Source organism: Mytilus californianus, unplaced genomic scaffold (genome assembly GCF_021869535.1).
Source record: "Mytilus californianus isolate M0D057914Y unplaced genomic scaffold, xbMytCali1.0.p SCAF_4, whole genome shotgun sequence".
NCBI lineage: Eukaryota > Metazoa > Mollusca > Bivalvia > Mytilida > Mytilidae > Mytilus > Mytilus californianus.
Window position 1 is genome coordinate 2089435 of NW_026262690.1, and position 25045 is coordinate 2114479.

The following is a 25045-nucleotide window of genomic DNA, read 5'->3' on the forward strand; positions in this document are numbered from 1 at the left end:
ACCTCTAATAAAGTGCTAGTTATGAACATGGTATATGTCCAGTAGTAAGTCTTTTGGCGTTTGTTTATTTTGATATATTAATTTGATAAGGCTGCGCATTCTACCTGTTTCTGAATTTTGTACAAACACATTTCATATTTTGTGACAATGTGTGGTTGTTGTATATTTATAGAATACAAGTACTATGAAATGAACGTCTCTTTGAATCTAAGCTTTGTTAGTAACAAGACTAAATACAAAAGTTTTATTAAAATAGTTTCAATGCGTAAAATAGATTTTTTTAATTCATAACACAATGTTACTCCTTCTTCGAAATAATACATTCCAACGGCCCCAAGTCTCATTAAAAACGCACAACCATTGTGTATACTGTTTGCATTTAGTGATTTGCCGAAGATCAAATAGCATTTTATTTTTAATGTTTTAGTTTTACCTAAATTTGAAGTAGATGTTGTATTGCCGTCATTTGAGCTGAAAACCGATAGATTCTTCACAGTTACAATTAATACAATGTGAGTACATTTAATGAAAATAATAAACGACACGACTTTGTAATATACAATTATTGACTGTTGATGATTTTCAGCATTGGTATTCACTTACAAATCTCTGGCAGTTAGAAAGTTCAATTCACTTAAGCTGAATTCAGATAGCATTAATAACATTAGCCGTGCATTAATCAAAAAAAAAACTTGTGAAGTTTATCAAAAAGTACATATATATATATCAATATGATGGATATTGCCATACACTTTCATAGTCGAGATATTTTCTATTTTCAAATAGAATAGAGAATGGAAACGGAGAATGTGTCAAAGAGATAACAATTTGACAAAAGCAGAAAACAACCCAAGGCCACCAATTGGTCTTCAACGCAGCGAGCAAATTCCGCGACCGGAGGCTAAATGCTATTAGTAAATGCGAGTGCATGCGCCCGCTAACATTTTTTACCCCGCAACATTCGGCATGTGCCGGTACCAAGTCAGGAGCCTGTAATTCAGTGGATGTCGTTTGTTGCTGTATATCATTTTTGTAGTTCGTTTATTGTTTTTTACATAAATAAGGCCGTTAGTTTTCTCGTTTGAATTGTTTTACATGTGTCATTTCGGGGCTTTTTATAGCTGACTATGCGGTATAGGTTTTGTTCATTGCTGAAGGCCGTACGATGACCTATAGGTGTTATCTTCTATGTCATTTGGTCTGGTAGAGAGTTGTCTCATTGGCAATAATATCACATCTTCTTCAGCTGGACCCTAAACAATAATGTATACAAGTTCAGCGAAATGGACGCCACTAAACTCCGAAAACATACAAATGAGCCAAACTTTAAAACAAACAACACAACTATAACAAGGACTAGAAGTTCCTGACTTGGGACAGGCGTAAAAATGCGGCGGGGTAAACCATGTTTTGTGAGATCTCAACCCTTCCACTATTCATCTAGCCAATTTGGAATAAACAAACACACAGAATACGCACAGTAACACACAGTTAAAAAGAGGCCGAGTCCGATGTTAGAAAAGGTAACAGAAGAAACTAAGCAAAATGACAATATGATCAAAATTACCAGAGGAGTACTAGCAGTTTTTGACATGTCAGCTCCATATCTCAATTAAACTGATTGAAAGATTATGTCTTCATCATATGAAAATCAGCCACCACCCCTCCCGTTAGGGGTTAAGTATCATGCCATCATAAATTATGCGAGAAGAACATTACCCGTATCATGCCAACAACTGGTATTAGAATAAATGTGTTTATTTCCGATGGTCATACAGCTCTTTATATATTGATTTATATTTACGGATGATGTCCTTGTACCGATGACACAATTTAGTTCATATTTAAAACAAGTAAGATGATTTTCGCTATTTGACCTTTTACATATAGCAAAGCAAAAAGAAAACAAAGAATGTTCACATTATCTGATGCAAGTTTAAAGCGTTTCAAATTACTAAGACATAGCTGCCATACATGTAATCATTCAAACCTGAGAACCTTCATATAGAGTACACACGCTTCTGTGGTACAAGAAAGGAAATGTAACACAAAATGACCAAAACTTGTTTTAAGGTTATAACGCTTGTTAAGTTCAAAATATGTTGAGATAAACTTTTGTAAATAGTAACAATGGTTGATCATTTTTAAATAATGTTTAGGTATACTTTTGGAAAGCCAGTACAAGGGGACGCAGAAGTGACATTTAAACGACGTTGGACGACTGATAAACAGATTGTGAAGAAATTTAAGGTTTGTTTATTACATATTGTTCTATTTTCAAATCTAGTTCAATGTATGCAAAGTTAGATTTATATTTATACTCTTAAACATAAACATTTTCTTATCATATGAGCTTTACATATAGGATTTTGGGGATATACGCAATAGATCTGCAACTGAACATTACAGCAAAAAAAGAGACATCTATAGGTGTGCATGAGTAAACAATAATACATGATTGTTGATGTAACTATGGACAAAAATGATGGAGCACAAGGTAAACATTTCCATCAATTGAGCATTACACAGTCAAAAAAGAATAAATAACAGTGTTTTTGAGAGGTGATGTGTTAGCCCAAAATATTTCAACGTTTATGGTTATGTTACAATCCGATTATCAGATTTGGCTGTTCTTATAAATTCAAGTTTGGTCATATAGCTCTTCAAATTCAACAATCTTGATACGCATCCTTGGTTTTCATTTTAAGAGTTTGAGAGCATATCTTATGAATATAAAACCAGAAACACTCACCATATATATTAAAAAGTCTTATTCTTATTTAACGTCAATCATTTGCACACCAATCATTCAGAAATAATTGTAAAATAAGTGTTACTTTGTAGATAAAAGGAAAGGCAACGGTCCGGGTTTTAATGAGTGAAGTGGCTCCTGCGCTTGGAACTTACATAGAAGTCATAGCTAAAGTAACTGAATCCATTACTGGTGTTTCGGCAGAGGACAAAGGCTCTGTTCGAATTTATGATACACCAGAAAAACTCAATTTCTCTCCCAGGATGCCTTCTGTTTTCAAACCGAATATGGAATATGCCATAATTGTAAGTATTTATAATTGTTATCGAAACGTAATATTTTTTGAAAAAGTCCAACATATGTTTTTATTTTAAAATTATTGAAGCACAACCCTTACATTCCTTGAAAATATTTTTCCATTGTTATGGTTCTAGTTTAACATCTAATTTGACTAATACAGGTCTTTAAAGTATAACTACAACGGATTCAAGCAATTCTTATGTTGGTATTTTCCTTATAACTGTTAAAGTCGTGGTGCCTTTTTTATCCGCAAATTTCTGTATTCAAATACCAGTAGACTGCAATAGGGGTAGTTGGGTATCCATTATGTGTATAACGTAGACGTTTGTCGAGTAAAGGAAATAATCAAACGTAATAGATATGATTTACACATCGTCAATGTAGTTCAAATTCATCGCATATCTTATTGAACCAAACTAATTTTTAAGTTTTAAGTTAATTTTTCAGAGTCTTAGACAATTTACAATTTGTAACATTGTTCTTGCCTTTGAATTAACACTTTCATGGGGTGAAATTAAGTTAGAAATCTTGACTCATGGCTGCCTAGAGCTTGGTATATTGTATTTATAAAGTAAAGACGGGAAGTTCATAATCATAATTTTTTATAAAGTTATTAAATTTGTTCATATTACATATTTATCTATGAATGTAATTTTAGTTGCGGGCAACACAACATGATGACAGTCCTATAAAGCCACCGTTAGGTATGGTAAACATCACAGTGAAGTATTACGTACCCGTGATCAAGGAAAAACAAGACGTTAGTCCTGGATCATCTGGCACTGGTGGTCAAGTCATGCCTATTGGACAAATGCCTCAACCTGAAACTCGAAATGAACAAAAAGTATTGTGGACAAGGGTCGTACAAATACCTGAATCAGGAATTTTTGTGTTATCAGCAAACTTTCCAAAAGCGGCAGAAAATGGAATTATAGAGGTAATTGTATATATATATAAGGGATGGAATACACATATAAGTGAATTTCAGGTAGAAAAGACTGTTACATGTATATTGCACGAGCTGGCAATTGACATTCTACGAAAAAGGTTATCCACCAAAATTCTTGTTTAACATGTTACCTTTTTATTGTACAATACCAATAACAAAATGATAAGAACATCATGTTAACTTAACAAAAACAGCGTAATTTGAACCTTTGCTTTAATTTGTGACATCATGCCGCTTGGACTGTCTTTGTTAACTAGGCTTTTTTGTCGATAAATGTCTCAGCTTCATCTTTGGCTGTTACACAAAAGGGCTAAAAGGTTGACCATGCAGTCACATCGATATCATGTTATCATATTCGTCTAAAAATTTGACACCTTAACGACTGAGATATGAGCTTTCAATTAACTATATTCATATACACAGTTGAAGACACATTTCCCCTATATAAAAGAAGGCAATAGTAGTATACCGGTGATCAAAAGTCATAAATCGATTGAGAGAAATCTAATCCGGGTTACAAACAAAAACCGAGGGAAACACATCAACTATAAGAGGAAAACAAAGGAAACAACAGGAACACCGAAGTGCAACAAAAACAAACGCCAACACACATACCAATTGTTTTTTTTTTTTTTTTTTAAATTAACTGCAATTTTTTTTTATTATTTTAGTTTTTTAGTTTTTAACAAAAAATGATTACTAAATATTTTTAAAAATACAACTATTTCCTTGTTTGTACGGAATAAATATATTTTGTATATTTTATTTTGTTGCACATTATAACATCCATCAACATATCTAGGTTAATAAGTTGGAAAGTTTGTAGTTAGCAAAAAGACTTCAAGCATGTGCATAACAAAACTAACTGATATATATAAACAGGTGACTGCTGTTAAACAAATAAGAAATTCAATAAGACAAAATTTACACCAGGAGACGGTGAAATCACAAGAGTATTCAGTTAGTTTTGTTATGCACATGCTTGAAGTCTTTTTGCTAACTACAAACTTTCCAACTTATTAACCTAGATATGTTAATGGATGTTATAATGTTCTAATGTGCAACAAAATAAAATATAAAAAATATATTTATTCCGTACAAACAAGGAAATAGTTATATATATATTATATATAGTTTAAATCATTACTTACAGGCGTTCTATCGTGGTGCCAGTGCATATAAAAGTGTAAACCGAGCGGAATCCCCTAGCAGAAATTACATACAGGTTTCTGTCAGGAACAATAAAGCTGCAAAGGTCTGTATTGAATTTTACAAATAGTCTCTTCAAGTTTGAAACATATTATGTCTTATCTTGCTCTAAATAATACTGCTAGACACAGCTTTTTTCAAAATATCTGTGAATGACTTATGTGTTATACATGTGATTCATACTTCCATTAAGCTTTTAACATAGACCAGCTACTTTTCATTTGAAATAAAGTTATATTCTTATTATATGCTAATGTATTGATAGGTTGGTTAGACATTTCAGATTTAAGTGATGAATTTATAAAATCAGATCGTGAAATATGTTTAATCTATGTAGAATGCATACAACAATTAGCACATGAGTGTTATACAAAGGTAACAAAATAGTTCAGCTCGCTGTGAATTCAGACATCGCTAGATAATATGAATTTAATCATATTTCTTACATTAAATGTTGAATTGGGTCTTACATTTTTTATGATACTAAATATACATTAAGGAACTTCTAGTTACATACATTGACAACAAATCAAAATAAAGATGTCATGAACCTTCTTACGCAAAAAGATATTTAGCTAGATGGGATCATTTGTGTGTTATTGATCTTATTTTAATACCTTTTTGGATAATGTTGTTGTTCATGCAATATTGTACCTATAGTATGTATAAAAGGTAAAGAAATGATAATGCTATATTAATTCATGACACACAATCACTACTCGCTACTCGCACATCAACAGAAAACATGTGCAAATCAATAAACAACGCGTGTATTAATGTTTTTCATATCAAAGTCAGTTTCAACATTGAAAAAATTCACATCACTGCAAGTTCAAGATGGCCAAAAACACGCTTTTGAACTTGATGTCGAACACACTATATGTGTACATTTGAGAACGGAGCTGTGGGGTGATATAAGTTAATGCTTAATTAAATCTTGCAAAGACATCTAACAAGTTATTCCAAAAAAGTCTTGAATCATATAAATTATGCAAATTATGATATCACTTTAACGTGAAAAATGACCTTTCAATAAGATGATTGATTAAGTTAACTTATACACTCAATGTCATGAATTTGGAAAGATCAAAAGTATTGCAATTTTTGTGCGCAGATGATAGCTTGTATCATACATCGCCCTCAATACATTGTGTTGTCACCATATTTAGAATACACCAATTGCCATTAAATGATCAAATTTAAACAGATTTTGAAAACGAGAAATTCAATGTAATCTTTCTATTACGGAAATTTATTTGTATTTACAAATATGATTCTTGTTTAGCCAGGGGAGTATTTACCACTACTTGTGAAAGTCACAGAAGCAATTCGTTACTGTAGTTATAAAGTGAGTATTCCTTGTGCATTAACATTACATTTTAAGAAATAAAACAGAACCTGATAAAGCATACACCTTTTAATCAACATGTGCATTCTTATCAACGACTCTTTACTGAATTACAAATCAAAGTTAAAACCAGAAACCGAGAGACGCATTAACTTGTTCAAACAAATCTTTGAAATTTAAGATCTATTAAAGACTGTAAGTATGTCAAAGAGATCTTACTAATTGGTTGATTTCTTTGTTTAACCCTGCAACATTCTATGTGTGCCTTTTCCAAGTGAGGAGCCTGTAATTCAGTAGTTGTCTTTGGTCGCTTTTATTTTTGTTCTACATAATTCTAACCGTTTGATTTTATCGTTTGAATAGTTTCATTTTTTGTCATTTCTGGGTCCTTTATAGCTTACTATACTGTATAGGTTTGCTTATTGTTGAATCTTGTACAATAACTAAAGTTGCTTACATCTACCTCATTATTCCCCCGCTACTAAAAGTTGGGGGGGGGGGGGATATTGTTTTACCCCTGTCCGTCCGTCCGTCCGTCCCATTATGGGTATATAGTAATTCCAGATAACTTCTCCTACAGTTTGAATGCTAGGAAGTATTTACTTTGCTGACTGTTTGTACATATATTGAAGGTGTGCATGTGGTCAGGGTTTTGATTTTTATTCATATTTGCTCTTTTGGGAGATAGTTGAACTTTGTCATTTTTGGAGTATATACTTGCGTAAGAGGTGCATAGCGTTTCCGGATAACTCCTCCTACAGTTTGAATGCTAGGAAGTTTTCACTTTGCTGGCTGTTTGTACATATATTGAAAGTGTGCATGTGGTCAGGGTTTTGATTTTTATCAATATTTGCTTTTTTGGGAGATCGATGAACTTTGTCATGTTTTGGAGTATTTACTTGCATAAGAGGTGCATAGCGTTTCCGGATAACTCCTCCCACAGTTTGAATGCTAGGAAGTTTCCACTTTGCTGGCTGTTTGTACATAAATTGAAGGTGTGCATGTGGTCAGGATTTTAATTTTAAATAATATTTGCTCTTTAGGGAGATAGTTGAACTTTGTCATTTTTTGGAGTATTTACGTGCATAAGAGGTGCATAGCGTTTCCGGATAACTCCTCCTACAGTGAACCATAGACCTATGTGCTCCCATGCTAAATTTTTAAAATAACACTTTGCATCTGCGGGGCATCATGTGTGTCTCCCAGACACAATAATATCTCAAAGAAAGTCATACATTGACTTTGTTATAATACAGTTACTTCAGAGTGGAGTGCGGGGACATCACTTTGTCTAGTTTGGTCTGTTATTTATAGTTGTCTTACAGAGGCACAAGATACAAAAGGGATATTCAAAATCAAAAGTTGATCGATTATGAAGTGATAATTTGTCATGTTTTCCTCATGAAGGGATTGCTTTTGAGTTGAATATGTTACCTATAATTATAATATTGGACGACAGAAAAACTTACAATCTCTATTTTGATATGCATTTTCATTATTTTTCACTCAAAACTAATTTAAGTACAATTCTTAATTTCTACCATAGTTTAAACGGCAATTAAAAATCTTAATACGTAAAAATAATAACGGTTTTTATTTTGTTGACAGGTGTTTTCGAAAGGATCCCTTGTAACACAAGGTAGATTTACAATGAACCAAGAAACACAGCGAAACCAAAGACTGATGATATCATATGGAATGGTTCCTCAAGCAAGGTTATTGGTATATTATGCTAGACGACAAGATGGTGAAATTGTGGCTGATGCTACCAACATACCTATTGAGGACATATTTGACAATACAGTGGGTATTTTTTAAAGTTATGATTGATATAATCGTGCTTTTTTATCAAAGCTGATGCAATTTTTTGGTAAATTATTATTGAGTATGAACACATTTTTTGTTTAACAGAGTTTAATATTCCTGGGAAATCTAGAAATGTAATGGTTTATGGTTTAAAACTCCCTTTTTGATGCTTTCTTTTATTGACCGGACAAAATAAATGCATTACGATTGCTTTCCTTTGTCTACCTTTTCAAAGGCATGCGCATAGATTATTCTGTTCCTATTATGATACGCCATTGATAATGAGTTGAATTTCAAAACAATTCTTCAAGATACTACAAACAAGAAAGTCATAGGAAATAAATGGATTAACCCTTATTAAAAGCCTTAGGGAATAATTGAGATATGTTTATATTCATTTCGGTATTTTGTTTATTGTTGGATAATCGGATAGTTGTCACTTATATCACATACGCATTTTTGTATGAACCATAGAAGTTGACAATCGTAGCATTTTCTATTTTTAATGTCTTTCCCGTTTCCGATTCATACAAAACGTGGTAGACAAGACATCTGGGAATCAAGATTAGTTTTCAAACATGGACAGATTCTCCAAAACAAAATCAAAAAAGAACAGAAGCTGATTATGGGGAAACTATACTGAAGTTATCATGGGCGTCAATCATTTTCTGATATTCAGATGTCGTCCTTCATGCGATATCGAATCGTTATTCGGGAGCAAGCGACAGTGTTTGAAACATAACTTAACCTATTCTAAATCTGATAGACAATAGTGCACATATAGGATCACTGTATGAGTAAAAACGCTAAATATAGAAATATTGTTACAATCAATTCATGATAATAACCGTAAAAATAGTTCTTGTTGAGTGATAATGTATGTTGTTCGCTCTTCTTGATATCTTTTCGAGTGTAGATTTTGAGATACGAATATTCCTCTGTTAAATAAATCCTTATGGGGATTTTCTTGCCTTCTTTTGTCCAATTATATGTATGAAGTATGCCAACATAAAACTGCTTTTTTCATAGATACTAGAAGCAATTTTATGTTGCTCATTTATTTTATATCACACAACTGATAAACTTCCGAATTGCGATTTGCGATAAAATAAATTGATACTATACGGTTTATGTTGTAAACGCCTCAGTTTTTTAGAAAGATATATGCATCCTAAGCTAACGCAAAAACTTCAGTTTTATGATAATATATTATCCATCAATTGATCAAAGACGGGACATACTCATTCTTATTCATAATAAGGACAGAACTCTCATCTCAAACTTGCGTCCTCTTTCACTATAAGATTTGAATTACAATCTATTAGCCACAGTGATTGCGGAAAGAATAAAACTTTCTTCCAAAGCGCAAATATCCGGACCAGACAGGGTCTGTGACTGGTACATACATTTGTAAAAATTTACGACTAATTACTGATATCATATTGGTGACTACATAACAGAATTATCCAGGTCTTATAAAACTAGTAGTTTTGGAAAAAGCGTTCGACACACTTGAATGGAAATTGTTCAAAAAGTGTTGGTTTTTTTTTTTAATGGATCTTATTTTTGTCCTCAGACATATCTAGTGGTATTTTATAATGGATTTAGTTCCGGTCCATTCAAAATTGAGAGAGTTGTTAGACAAAAATGTCCTTTGACTTCTTTTTTTAAATTATATTTGCTATTGAACTGCTTGCAATAAGTATTCATACGAACAATAAGATATTTGGTAAAAGAAATTGGTGACACTGAAATAAAAGTAACATAGTTATACCAGTATATATGATAATACCAGTTGTTTTCTGAAAGATGTTTTATTGAATTAGAAAGTTCTTTTTCCATTAATTGGACTAATAGCTTTAAAACGTTGGGTTTAAAATGTAATATCTCAGTAGAAATAATGCGTTCTTACTTAGATACATTTATATACAAAATTGAATCATTCATTTAAGTGTGGAGGTCAAAAGCCTTTCCTTGGTAGTAAATAAATTATAATTCTCAAATCACTTGCAATACCAAGGTTTATGTCTGTCATTTCATCTAGTCCTGTACAAACACCATATTTAACTAAAATACAACATGATATTAACATTTTTATGGAATGGTGGCATTCCGAAAGTTAAATCCGAATTTATTCAAAAGTCACCTAGTGAGGGAGGTCTGATGCCCAAATTTCTATATTACAGCTAGTATCCCTTATAATTTTATGGGTAAAACAATTTCCATCAGAGCATGATTCCAAATGGAAAAATGATTCCAAATCATTCTTCCCTATATTTGATTTACAGGATTTATTTAAAGGCAGACGTGGATTTGAGTTTTAAATTTCGATGTACTTCTGTATTAATTATACAATGAATTGTTATATGCCTGGAACCGTCTCAAGGGAATTTTTATACTGGTAGATGCATTTTATGTGAGAAAAGAATATATTTGGTTCAACCCTTTTATCATAGTTGACAGTAAGAGTATATTTCGGAACTGACAGGATTTATTTCATGTGTTTCTGAAATTCTCCGTTGACAAACTAATAAAATATTAACTAAGGTTAAACTCCCTCAGGCAAAGTTGACCTTAGATGAGTTCGGCTATTCCCTTTAGGTTCCTTTTGGTCGTAAAGCTCCTCATGTATTCAGGTCTTATACATTCTTCGCTATTAAATATTTTGGGGTTTAAGTGTTCCTGATGAAGGTTAATCTAGAAAAGCTCCTCGGTCGGACGAACGTAATTATATTAAGTGTTATTTTCATTTACAAAGTTTCATATTTTAAGGCAAAAGGATTTTCAATGGTATTATAGATGATATTCTTAAATAGATTTCAATAAGAAATAATCCTAAAGAAATACAAAAATCCATGTTGATTTTATTTTTAGAATCTCACTTTTAACTTTTATGTTTTAGGTGTCTTTGAAATTTAACAAGAAAATAGCAAAACCAGGAGAAGAATTAAGCCTTCAACTGACGGCTGATAAAAGCTCACTGGTGAACGTTCTGGCTGTTGATAAGAGCGTTCTTTTACTGAAATCAGGAAACGACATCACAACACAAGATGTAAGTTAAATGCAGCTTCAATCAAAATGATGTATGTAGTTTTTTTAATTTTTTAATTTTTCATGTTTTTATATTTCTCGTATTGATTTTTCAAGACTACATATTTCATGAGTTATATATTGTATCATAAATATACATATGTTATCTTTGCTTTACCACCTTGAAAGGTTTTGAATGAGCTCCAAAAATATAACAACTTTGGTAACTCCCCACGATTTGGTGGATGGGATTCCTGGAAGCCTACACCTGTAAGCGACAGAGATGCATTCTCCGTTTTTCAGGTGAGTCTGCACTTAATAAAATTGCTCATGTTTAAAAACAACTTCATACACATTCAGGTGAAGAGGATTTGATGAATAATCACAAAATGGCCTTGCATATTGTACGACTGGTTGCCTGTAGTAAATCCTTTACAAACTTAACAAATGACCACTGGTAATACACTAATGAATCTACCTTGGAGTTCGGTATTTTTGTAATACTTTTATAACTCCATAGGGAGAATTAAACATAAGTCGAGTCCAATGTAGAAGTTTACTATTTAATAATTTCAGGGTGGAATATACATTTAACAGTTCGGCATACTGACTCGCACACAATTAACCATGCACCTAAATTATCTTGCTTTAATTCACTTGTGGTTTATGAAATAACTATGATGCGATCAAGTTCTATCTTTTGTTATATTTATTTGTTTGTTGCTTTATTTACCACGTTTACAGACATATGTTTAGAGACATACTTTACATCTCCTTATTAGTTTTTATATGTACACTTGTTTGGTATTTACGCATCATTGGCTTTCACATTTTTGGCTATGAGCGTTCCTGACGAAATTAAATCCAGAAAAGCACATTAAAAAAAGAGAGGCGAAAGATACTAAAGGGACATTCAAACTCGAAAATAAACTGACAACGCCATGGCTGAAAACGAAAAAGACCAACAGACAAATAACAGTAAACAAAACACAACATAGAAAACTAAAGACTGAGCAACACGAACCCCACCAAAAATTGGGGGTGATCTAAGGTGCTCCGGAGGAGTAAGCAGATTCTGCTCCACATGTGGCACCCGTCGTGTTGCTCATGTAAGTACAAAACCGGAGATAAGTCTAATTCGGTAGGTCACATTCGGGAAAAAGGGGACGGGATTTTAGTTACGACAATTGGAACATATCCGTCGTCACCAACTCGTGATGGCGTCCGTAAAATTTACGAAGGGATGATTTCAAATTAACCACTTGGAACTTTTAATAGCTTCCTTGTGAGCAGCAACCCTCTATCAAGGAAATCATGACATAGAAGGTGTTAGTTTTTTCTTCTTTTTTTTTTAATTTACACTGCTGGTTTCTTACCTTGTTACCATTAAGCAAGAATGAATACAAAAGAAGATCACATATGTGAACGTCTTACTAAATGTATATGCATGCAGAGGAACAGCATGTGTGGATGTTGTAGTACTATCAATCTTTCAGACTACAACATCACCGAAGTTTTAACTCCACTATAGTGGCCAAACATGTTTCAAAATGATCTAGTGTTGTGAATATGTGGTGAATGTGTTCTTTGATATATTTGAATAAGTAAATGTGGTTTGATTATCAATGGAACAACTATCCACCAGGGCCTTAATGACGTATTATAATCAATTAAAGGTCATTTTCGGCCATCAACAATGAACAAAACCACACCGTTTTGTAAGCTATAAAGGTCCTGACGTTGCAAAATATTAAACAGATAAACCAACGGACTGATTTACGCTATATTAACACACGAGAACAACAAATATGAAGAAAAGCAACCAACGACAACCACTAAATTACAGCCTCCTGATATTCTCATTGCACGTTTCCTTTAAAAGTTGCTTCAGATCTGTGATGCCTTTGTATTGAACTGATATTTTTTAGGGAGCAGGTGTTTATGTTTTGACTGATGCAGTATTGTTTCAATATACACCTCCGAGTAAGTATTTGTATGTGTTGCGATAGGCATAGCTTATTTTCATTATTCGAATGTACACTATATTAACAATTTATTTTTCATAACATTCCTAATATGTTTCTTTGTTTAACACAAAATCAGATTTAATATCAAACGATAATGTTAACAGAGGAACCTTAATACTGGAATTATTGTGGAAAATACATGTAAAATAAAAATCAACATTTATTTAAGATTTTAAATTTACAATTTTAAGAAAATGTATGGTAAAACTTCACGTGCATTTGAATTCATAATATACGATATCTGCAATACAACCATCGTATTTCGGTCAGCACAATCTATTGGACAAACGTTAAAGATCGTTCATTATTGATTTATCCACGATTAATCGTCGTCACAATTTTATAACTGCTTCACTTTCTTTTACATTATTCGATCCTTATCGACTCTGACATATTATTACCCTATGGCTAATTGTATACATTTTTGCTACTACTGGGTCCTTGTCGCTTCTGGTAAACTATCAGTTAGCTTGTTTTAATAATATTCATCAAGTACCCTTACATATTCACACGATTCAGACGATTAAACCATTTTCTGTAAAAGACAACATAAAAGCCATGATTTAGCACCTCCAACTGCTAAATTTATATTAATTACAATCGCTATAAAAAAAAAACACATTTTATAGATAGATTGATGTCATGACATAGATTGGTCACTTCGTTGCGCAAATGTCATTTGATATATCAAATAAAGGCAACAGTAGTATACCGCTGTTCGAAATTCATAAATCGATTGAGAAAAAACAAATCCGGGTTACAAACTAAAACTGAGGGAAACACATCAACTATAAGAGGAGAACAACGACACACCAGAAACACTAAAATGCAACACACACAGAAACGAACTATAAGATAACAATAGACATTTTCCTGACTTGGTACAAAAACAATCTCAATATCGAGATATTTGAATTGTAATGGGCAATTTAAACGGAACGTTTAAAACAATTTAATATGAGTAGCAGCCTCAACCTTGCCAACTTTTTATCAGGCAATTAGTAGTTAAGAGTTGCTGATAATGCTGTTTCTTGTTTCTAAATGTTAAATAATATGAGAGTGCTTTTACTGTTTTTACAGTTTTGCAAGAAATTTGAAACCTTGATGGTTTGTAAGATAAAATAAAAAAATATTAATTACTATATTTGAAAGATTAATCTCTTATGAAATTCGAAAGATTGTTTTGTTTGACTTTTTCAAACTTTTGATATCCAGTGAACATCTTCAAAAGGATATCTATTTCCTTTTGAATGTTTCATTACTCAATCATATTTTACTTTTCCGAGGTTGATTTTTGTTAATCTAAGATGGGGTTTTGTGTTGTTTCTTTCAATCACATTTGTCACGATTTACAAATAAAAGCGTCCTGAAAGTTTCGTCACATTCTTTAGGGAACTACAGAAAAGAGCTTCTTAAAATTTGTAATACGCCTGCATGTGAACAAGTTATATCGTGTAATGAATCATCATATCAAATGCTCTTCACCTTCCTGTTTACCGGATACTAAAAGCGGGGTATCATTATTGAGCAATAGCTCACCGTTCTGATGAAGCTAAATCTAGAAAAGCGTTCCGGACGCACAGAATTTGTGAAGTATGTATTTCATTTAATAGCACTGGGTCAAAACCGCTTCTTGTTGATCGATCTATCTCCGATGGTATCATCAGCTTAGTAGTCTGTGCTTCAGTAATGACACGATTTATAACATATACTTTTTTTAAAATTCACCTTTCATATATTTATTAATTACTTGGAAACTAAGGTTCCAATTTCCTCAAGCATAATCGATCTTAAATGAATTTAGGTATTCTGGTTATTTTTTTTATTTATGTTTTTTTGTCATATAGCTCCTAAACTTGCAATGTATTTACGCATCCTTGGCTTTCAAATGTTTAGGTTTGAGCGTTCCTGATGAAGTTTAGTTCATAATAGAGATTCGGACGCACAAATCTTAGAGCGTGTGTATTTCATGTGCTTGTTATTTACAATACAGTAAAAAGTCAAATTCCGTTAGCTGTTCATTTACATCAAATACTTTTAGGAACTTTTCGTGAGAGCAGGGTGATGCACAGAACGGCTGGAGCAAGTATGGATGATTCAAGTGGCTTTAGTGGTAATGGTGCTTTGGCTGGGGGCGGAGGTGGGCTGATGTCGCCCACACGAACAAGAAAAAATTTTCCCGAGACATGGCTTTGGGTTGACAGAACAACGGGGTGAGATTTTAATTTTTGCTCTATATTTTAATAATATATTGCCTGATAATTGTGTGTTATAAAATTTAGGAATTCTTGAGCTTGGATAACTCTGTCTAAATCAATGTAGAACAAATATGAGGAGCTGTTATAGTATAACTAATTACTTAATTCTCAAACTATTGTTAACCTACTTAACAAATAGAAGAGTTAGATCATGATATTACGTAACATGAAAGTGATATTGTTTACGCGGGAAACTTTTTCCCTGTTGCAATTTTTAAGAATGTCTGAAAGTTCAAAAAACACTTTTGTACACTTGTTTATATTTGAAACAGTTAAGAGGAACGCAAGGACATATTGTTTATACATTCATAATTCAGCAACACAAAGACGCATCAAAAATGCGTCGAAATATACTGTTTTCAACAAAATACAACTGTCTATAGATATATCAAGCCGAGTATAAAAGCCAACCAGACTAGAAATTTTAATTTCTTTGTACTACTTTGAACTCTCAATGAGAAAGTTTTTTTCATCAAAATATATTTGAATAATAAATTTGTCTTGAAAATATCTCAAAAAGCTGAGATACAAGAAAACATTATTGAGACTTGCCAAAAAGTTTTGTGATTGAATATCATTAACGGTAAACACTTTGATATTTTCGATCTATGAGTTTGACTGTCACTCGGGTATCTTTCTCCCCTCTTTGATAGTTTGTCAGTATTTTACAATATGCTACTGCTACTAGTAAAGAATTTTATCTTTTTATTCTGTGCTTTTATTGTTTGATTGTTTTGTCATTATTTATGACCTTTGAATTTGATAAATTTTAGTTACAAACTTTGGGTTAAATAAATTAAATACATTGTATTTCTAGAGATATTCCGTGGTATTGATCACTTAAATCAATTCTTTAGTAAAGACGGTTGTATATTTAGACCAGTAGTATACTTTTGTATATTTGTACTGGCATGAACATACTGAGTTCTTTTATTGAAATGTTCTGTTTGAAAATTGTATCTCCCTCATGAATAGCTCTGTTCCCATGTATGTCTCTTTACTTTTTTGGTTTTATCAGCTCATCAATATTTGTATTTGGTTTTTGATTCTCCAACAGTTGGCATTAACATCACTTAAGAGACCATTATTGTCCAAATGAGAAACTTTTCAGCAACGTAATTGGTATCGTTATTGTTGTTTCTCCTACAATTGCATTTACATTATAAACATGTAAGGTATGCTCCGGTATTTATATAAGTTTGTTAAGTAAGTACACACACTGCATCTTTTCATTTTTTTTATTAATGACTACCTTTTCCTTTCAAAAACGATATTTGACTCATATTTAATAAAAAAAAAGGCTATAACGTTAGCCAGACTACTTTCTCATGATAATGAATATTAAAAGAAATAGGTTAATGAGTTTACAATTTTGTGCTCACATGCTTAGGAAAGTAGATATGAAACTCTCTCAATTTCTGGTTTCCATTCCCAAATAAAATCAAAAGAAGATTACATGTACCATATTCAAAAAACAAACCATGATAATAATTCTGCAGCATTATAAAAAAAAAACGTACTAAACATTATAAGGAAGCCGTAGATTAAAATGAAATAGTTACATATTAACCATTGGTTTTGTTCTGAATTTTAAGCGCTGATGGAACAGCTACTATCAAAACGACTGCACCTGATACCATAACAGAATGGGTGGCTTCAGCTTTTGCTGTAAATCCTGTTTCGGGACTTGGTGTAGCTGCAGAAATGGCAAATGTAAATATCAATTTATTCAATGTCTTTACATAATAAATTGTTCAATTGTGTTGCCTATTTTGAAAAAGGATTGTGTTATTACTTTTGTACCAATTACTGCTAATATGATATATGATATCAAATCAAATTTCAAAATTTTAATCTTCAATATGAAAATGCTCTAGACTTTATATGTAATATTTTTTTGTTTTAGTTGACGACATTTCAGAAATTTTTCATGCGATTTGAACTTCCGTTTTCTGCAATTAGAGGTGAAATTATAATAGTTCAAGCCACTGTCTTTAATTACTTAGACCGGGATCAACAGGTAAAATGGCTTTCATGAAATAGTATTTTTAGTAAAAATGCATGCACCAAAATCGAAAATTAAAGTATCATTTCTTTCATTTATGGTCTTCATCTTGAAAATTACATGAAATATTTTTTGTACCAAAAACTGTTCAACATTTCCAATTAATTCATTTATAACAGAATCTATAACTGTTTGTTTTCATCATTTAACTTTCTCCAACAAACAAAGTAATAAAAAATTAGGTGATAGACCTTGACCGAATTCTGTCGAGTTTACTAGTCTTTAACTATGGAATACGCGTGTTCATGAAGGGAAAGTGCAATAGCTATGAACGCCTTGTTGGACAACACACGTCTTCGGATGACTAACAATTACAGTAAACATATGGCCTGAAATGATAATAAAATTGGTTGGGAAAGCTTTTAAAAATAAGTTTATATGAATGTAAGATACCAATTGCAATGTGCATGATATACTTATTAAGACAAACCTGGATCAGGGAAGTTCATGACCAAATAGTTGTTTACATCCATGTCAGTTGGTTATTTGTGAATAGTTATCTCGTTACCAATCATACAATATCTTCCAATTTTTATATCCAACATTTCGGGAACAAATTTTTAGAATATTATTTTTCATACCTTGTAAATCAATATTTTTTTTTCTAAAAATATTGTACAATAATAGAAAATTAACTCAGGATGAAATGTTTGTTAGTTTAATTATGAAATAAAAAAGGCATAAACGTAACGACAATCTTAGTTATCTTAGTAATCTTGAGAAATTTGAAACTTTAGTTATAGTACAAACTTGAGATAAGACTATTATAAAAAATTATTTTGCGATGAAGATCACCTTCATTATATCAAGGCTTATTGCTTTCATAAAACAGTTACCAGGTTTCATTTCTGTATTTAATCAGATCAGACAACTTTATTCATCAGGTATCTGTGAAGCTGTCAAACAATGCTGACTTCAGTTTTGTAGATGGAAATGGAAACAGTTTTAATCCAGGTGGTGATGGTTGGACAAAGGTAAATATACTTTAAATAAAACACTGCATTTAAAAGAATTACAAAAAGCGTTGCAGGAGTTAAAAATGCTTTTATGAACGAAAAGCAATCAGATACTACGTTAAACTTAACATTTAAGTAAAAAAAAAACAAAGCTTATGCACCATTTGATTTTTGTAAACGACATCATTCACTACAGAACTGTCTACAATCGTTGCATTGAACACATCTGGTATACACTTATGTTTCGGAATGTGTCATTAAAAAATTCTACTGTTCTTTGCTTTATAGCTGGACAACTAATGAAGAACTAAAAATATAGGGTAAAATAGACGTTGTGTTTTTTTATTGTTCTTTTCAAAATCGCATCAAAGATCTCAGGCTTATCATTTAGTACACCTAAAGTGCGTTTCATCTACACAAGATGCATATAATAAGTTGAAAGGCCAAATCATTTACGATGTATAAGGACATTGAATAAAAAATAAATAAAATGTTGACCCAAATTTGACGAAGGTCATCTATGCTTCGGGTAGTAAAATATGAGTATTTTGTATAAATGGTCTGTCATGTCACCACTTTAGTGTGGATAACTGGGATGCTGATATCCTTTTGCATAAACGCCCCCAGCAGGAGAATCTACCAAATTGTTGAAAAAATTCACCACAGTTACAAGGCTCATCGTACATGTCTTCCTTGAAACCAACCGATTTTTTATTTGAAATCGTTTTTGTTCTGATAGAACCTTGCCATATTGAACAATTTGGTATTTCTTGTGAGATAATTGTATACAAATAGACTGAACGTCAATTCATTTTGAATTATGAAATAAACATTGTATTTACCTTTATGCATTATCATTATTATCATTGTTATTACTATTTTTATCATTTTTATTATTGATTATAAGATAACAGAAAAAGACAAACGTCTGGTAAATACCAACAACACCATTGAAAGCGGGAAAAAGGAACACACAAACATAAGTCTACTACACAATACATATACAGCTAAATATTGAGCAATTCTAATCGAAAAATATGATAATGGGACTGATCAAGGCAGCCATTTATTTTTAATTGTAATTTTCTCTTTACGGGAATCAAAGCAAAAGTGAAAATTGAATGGAAGACAAAAGAAGCAGTAGACAGCCGACAAAATTTGAAATTGAGTGTCTTAAATTTGTATTAAATATTTATATAGGAAGTGAAGCAAACATCAATCAATAATAAAAGTAATTAAATAGTGCCGTCGGGATCGTGAAAACAAGTTACATATTTATATCATATCCACCTGATTCAATTCTTATCACTAACGATCAAATATCTTGAAAAAAGTTTTTTAATTCACTATTATATTTCACCCAGCCAATGTATTTGAACATTTTTTAGACACAACACCTTGCTGCGCATGTCATCCCCATGATTTCGTGATTATGTTATTTAAGAAATGGAATTATGCTAAGTTTTGACGTTAATATCGAAAATGCAATGTGTTTGTTTTTACGTCAGCCTGTGCTTGTAAAGAAAGACAGTGTTAATTCTGTGTATTTCCCTATCAAACCAACTGCACTTGGTAAAATATTACTGAAGGGAACTGCTAGATCTACTCAAGGTGCAGATGCTGTTGAACGGGAGTTTCTCATAGAGGTAAGTTTACCCGTTAAGCATTGTTTTGTCGTGCTGTATACAATTGGACTTCCCTATGCCGGTTTGGTTGTGCTGAAGAAGTATTTAAGAAATAACTCTTTCATACCATGCTCTATACTCATTTAATCAAAGGGTAGGCATTATATTTGTCAACCTTTTTATATAGAGCGTTTCAGGAAAATTCCGAACTTTCTTCCAATCGGAATTTTTAAGACACGTTCGAAAGGCAGCCATTTTGATTTGATGAAGCACAAACGCTCTAGAAAACCATCTGTGTCAAGATTTAAAAATGAATTGCAACACCAAGAGAAAGGTCAATTTTGGTTTCAGACGTTGTTCAAAAATCAATTGACGTTATAATTTTAATTGTGACGACATGCACTTGCACTCCATCTTCTTTTAATTAGAAGACGGCTTTGTTTAAAAAGCGAAAACAACAGCAAATTGTGGACCTTTTAACGTTACAAATGATTAGGAAAACTACAGAAAGGCAAATTAAAAAGAAAACTTTACAAATATTTCGAAACATAGCATTCGTTTCTCAGTTTAAATATCAATTTTGAAATTATGAATTTGAATTGTATTGGTAGTCACATATGCTGACAAGTATTCTGTTATATGACACCGATGATAAACAATGACACAAATTTAATTCAAATTAACCAATAAACTTCAATGAATAAATGGGCCAGTTTGGCAGGCGATATTGATAGCCATTAAGCACCACTTTAAAATTACAATTAGACTTGTACAAGGTCATTCGTTTCTCAGACTGTTTATGGCATATTTAAAACTAAATCCGTTGGATGTGTAATGGTTGATACTTTAGTCTGGGAGAACGTGATTTATTTATAAGTTGTAATTGGCTTCGAACAAGCTTTTAATAACTGCGATGACTCTAATTTCGGTACTTTGTTTCTATTGTTTTTAGGTTATTTGTTTTTGTGCCTTGTACCGATCATTTGAGTTAAGACAATTGCTAATGATTTTTACAGTTTTTTCTTATGTTTTGTTGTTAAACCATTCCCAGGTTAAGGGAAGGGTTAGCGCTCACAAACAGGTTTAATCTTGCCACATGCTTTATATGCCTGTCCCATGTCAGGAGCTTGTAGTTTAGTGGTTGTCGTTGGTTCATGTCTGTCATATCTGTTTTTGTTTTTTTTTAATTGATTTGTTATAAACAAGGCCATTGGTTTTCTAGTTTGAATTGTTTCATATTTTCTTTATGTCAGGGCCTTTTATAGTCGACTATACGGTATGGGTTTTTCGCATTGTTGAAGGCCGTATGGTTGCCTATAATTGCTTACATGCACTTTATTTGAACTCTGATGGATATTGTCTCATTTGCACATACACCATATACTTATTTATATAATGAAGTAACATTAACGAAACTGCACCTTCCTTTTTAAAATCTTAATCATAGTTAACGTTTTGTGGCTAATGATTTTTGATTGCCTCCTTGTATCCACTTCCTTTTTTATGTTAAGATAATATTGTTCACAAATACACTTATGCTAGGGAAACCTTTACTCTGAAACTATGTGCTGATGAGTAGCAGTACAAAATTTATTATTCTCCAAGCTAACGGGCATTTCTTACCAATAATAACCAGTAAATTTCAACCCAACTTCCCTTTTATATGTCGTATTCTATTTCAATAAGCCATTATTTTCCCTGAAGCTTCAAAATGTGCGTTTTAAGAAGCATGACTGAGTGATATAAATTTACTCGATCGGGCATGTCAATGCAAAATTTTCTTTTAACTATATTGTAGGCAGAAGGTATAAAACAAAGCTATAACGTACCATTACTTATTGACCTTCGACAACAAAGAAGCTTTACAGACAATATACCTTTGTCATTCCCTCCAAATCTTGTAAAAGATTCAGAGTTTATTAAGATACAAGTTATCGGTGAGTTTCAAACGTTATATGTATATACTTCCTTTCTTTTGTGCATAGTTTATTCTCTCTATACAATATTGTTCGCTGTGATTTTTTTTGTAGACAAAAACTGTTGATTGCATACAATAATGTCAATAAGGCAATTACAAAATTTAACCTCACGAAAGGAGGAATAACGAAAACCATATCATGTAATGAGCCATTTAATTTCACAAGGTTATCAACTAATGAAAAATCGTTCTATTGTACTATGCCGCGATAATTGTATTTCAGATATTGTTATCTCACTTTTGATTTTGCTGTCTTTTCACGGTTGGGGTCAGAACAATGTCGATTTTTGTATAACAGAGAAGGCAACATGTAATAAATAAGAAGGTTAAGCTGTAAAAAAGGTGTCTAAATAACAGAATAAACACAGTTATGGTAGCTGATAGAAATATATAAGTACGATTTTTTCTCAGTGTTCTTCCAGTTTCATGTTGTATATAAGCACACACTAATAAAGTTGTCTACCTACAGCATAGTTCAGCATGGCGGAAACGCCATTTGTAAATATATTAGGAAACGAAAATTTATATTCTATTTATCTTTCAAAATTTAATTTACTCTCTATGAGAATAAGACGATTAGGTATGATTGCCAATGAGAAATTATTCATAAAACTACATGACAAAGATGTAAACAGTTACAAGCCACCACCTGTTGGCAATAAAAATGTAGTATTTTTGCTTATAAATTGTTCTATTACTATACTTAGTATGATAACTATTGTCTTATCAGGAGATTTACTGGGGGCAACATTGGCCGGATTGGGAGACCTGCTTAAGACTTCCGCAGGAAGTGGAGAACAAAATATGGTTGCTTTCACCCCTAATGTTTACGTTAGTGCTTATCTGAAAGTAACTAACCAACTAACAGAAGAAATTAAAAAGAAGACAGCCAAATTTCTGGAGGGAGGTAATATAACGTTTCTAATCATCGGTCATTGTGTATACTTTAATAAAACATGTGATGATATACAGATAACTAAAAGAGAGGCAAAAGAAACCAAAAGGATATTCAAACTCATAAGTCGAAGACAAACTGACAACGCGATAACAAAAAACAAAAACGACCAAACGGCAGAAAACAGTCTACAAAGAACAACATAGAAAACAAAAGACTGATCTACACGAATCATCTCCACTAACCGGGGGAGGTCTCATGTGCTCCGGAAAAGTAAACAGATTCTTATCTACACGTTACATCCGTCGTGTTGATGATGTAAGTACAAATTCGGTGCTGAATAAAGGCAATATTAGTATATCGTTGTTCAATAGTCATAAATCGATTTAACTGAAACAAATCCGGGTCACAAACCAAAACTGAGGGAAACAAATCAACTATAAGAGGAAACAAAACGGAACAACAGAAAAACTGAACTGCTACAAAAACAAACGCCAACATACATAGAAACGGACTAAGTGATAACAACTGCCATATTCCTGACTTGATACAGGACATTTTAAGAAAAAATGGTGGGTTGAACCTGGTTTTATGGGTGCCAAACATCCCGCTCATATGGCAAAATACCGCTAAAATGACAACATTACGTAACAGGAATACAGTACAAATAAATGCAAGAACATTCAAGACAGAGAAATACATATAAATAAATTACACTTCAACGTGTAAACCACAGAATAACAACGAACACCTAAAATTAATTTACGACAGAACACAAATACAGCTCAATAGAATAAAGAACTCTATGTCACAGGAATGTATCAACGCCACAAAAAGTGACTTCACAGGTAAATTTATAAAAATAGAATATAAAATTGGGATTAAGTTTGTAATGGTGTTAATTGATGTATTTTCTAACCATTACAAGAATATTAATATAGAAGATAAGTCTGATAAGGTGATGTTAGATTTGAGGAAAGGGATAGGAATATGTCTACGACAATATTGATATATTCGTCATTATCTGTAAAACAGATATTCTACAACGATCAACTTACTTGTAAAGGTGTCAGTAAAATTTTCGATGGGATGACTTAAAGAATATTAACGTTATGTTACCTATTTTACTGACAATTAAAGTCTCTGCAGTGATGCTCGAGGATAAACATTTGAAAATCAAAAACCACTTGACCTCTTGGAACTCTTGGTTCAATAGCCTCCTTGTATGCAGATACGCTCAATCAAGTATATAATGATAGAAAACGCTCTTAAACTACGTATTACTGGGAGGTATATGCGCAATATGAAGATGCTGGTGGAATGTGGCTAGTTAAAAGTTTAAAGTTCACCGTTGCAAAGCTGACATCATCATTTGTGTCGTAAAACTTTGTTCTCAACCGACCGCTATTGCCAATTTTTACATGAAAGTCAAGATCAGGGCAAACTTAACTGTGTCTGTGGTAGCCTTTATTAAAGATGAGTTCACCATAGTCACCAAACTTTGAATCATACGCCAAACGTTACAACTATGGTATATGTTGTCAAGCAAGCAATCAAGCATCTTGATAATGTCAGTTTCAGAAAATATTTTATTTGAATCACAGCGGTGTGTTTACATGATACTATTTAGCGTAATTCAACAAGATATTTGTATCTAGGTTTGCCAATCTTTTTTATGATGATAAGTTGAACCGATTTTCTCATTACGTCTTTTTTACAGTTTGTAATGCTTGTGTTAAGTATGATTAAATTTATTTTCAAATTTTTTTTATAAATGTTTTTATTTAAAGTCCAACTATGTTTTCCAGCCAGATAGTTTTAAATTTCGAATAATTAAGTTTTGATTC

At 32.2% G+C, this 25045-nt stretch overlaps 2 protein-coding genes across 5 annotated transcripts in view; both read left to right on the forward strand.

The window, feature by feature from the left end:
- LOC127737260 (uncharacterized) overlaps positions 1-25045 on the forward strand; it is a 249379-nt gene that overhangs the window by 156233 nt on the left and 68101 nt on the right. The gene's annotated exons all lie outside the window — the stretch shown is intronic.
- The window catches only part of LOC127737252 (CD109 antigen-like), a 55010-nt gene that overhangs the window by 12078 nt on the left and 17887 nt on the right, over positions 1-25045 (forward strand). For both annotated transcript variants that reach the window (XM_052247796.1, XM_052247795.1), the window contains exons 9-25: positions 428-512; positions 2160-2250; positions 2845-3057; positions 3711-3989; positions 5155-5256; positions 6496-6558; positions 8167-8361; positions 11267-11416; positions 11584-11697; positions 13323-13377; positions 15463-15634; positions 17275-17392; positions 17586-17699; positions 18629-18718; positions 20209-20346; positions 22124-22262; positions 23034-23210. In XM_052247796.1, the coding sequence (XP_052103756.1) occupies positions 428-512; positions 2160-2250; positions 2845-3057; positions 3711-3989; positions 5155-5256; positions 6496-6558; positions 8167-8361; positions 11267-11416; positions 11584-11697; positions 13323-13377; positions 15463-15634; positions 17275-17392; positions 17586-17699; positions 18629-18718; positions 20209-20346; positions 22124-22262; positions 23034-23210 (2295 nt within the window). The remainder of the gene's footprint in view (positions 1-427; positions 513-2159; positions 2251-2844; positions 3058-3710; positions 3990-5154; positions 5257-6495; positions 6559-8166; positions 8362-11266; positions 11417-11583; positions 11698-13322; positions 13378-15462; positions 15635-17274; positions 17393-17585; positions 17700-18628; positions 18719-20208; positions 20347-22123; positions 22263-23033; positions 23211-25045) is intronic.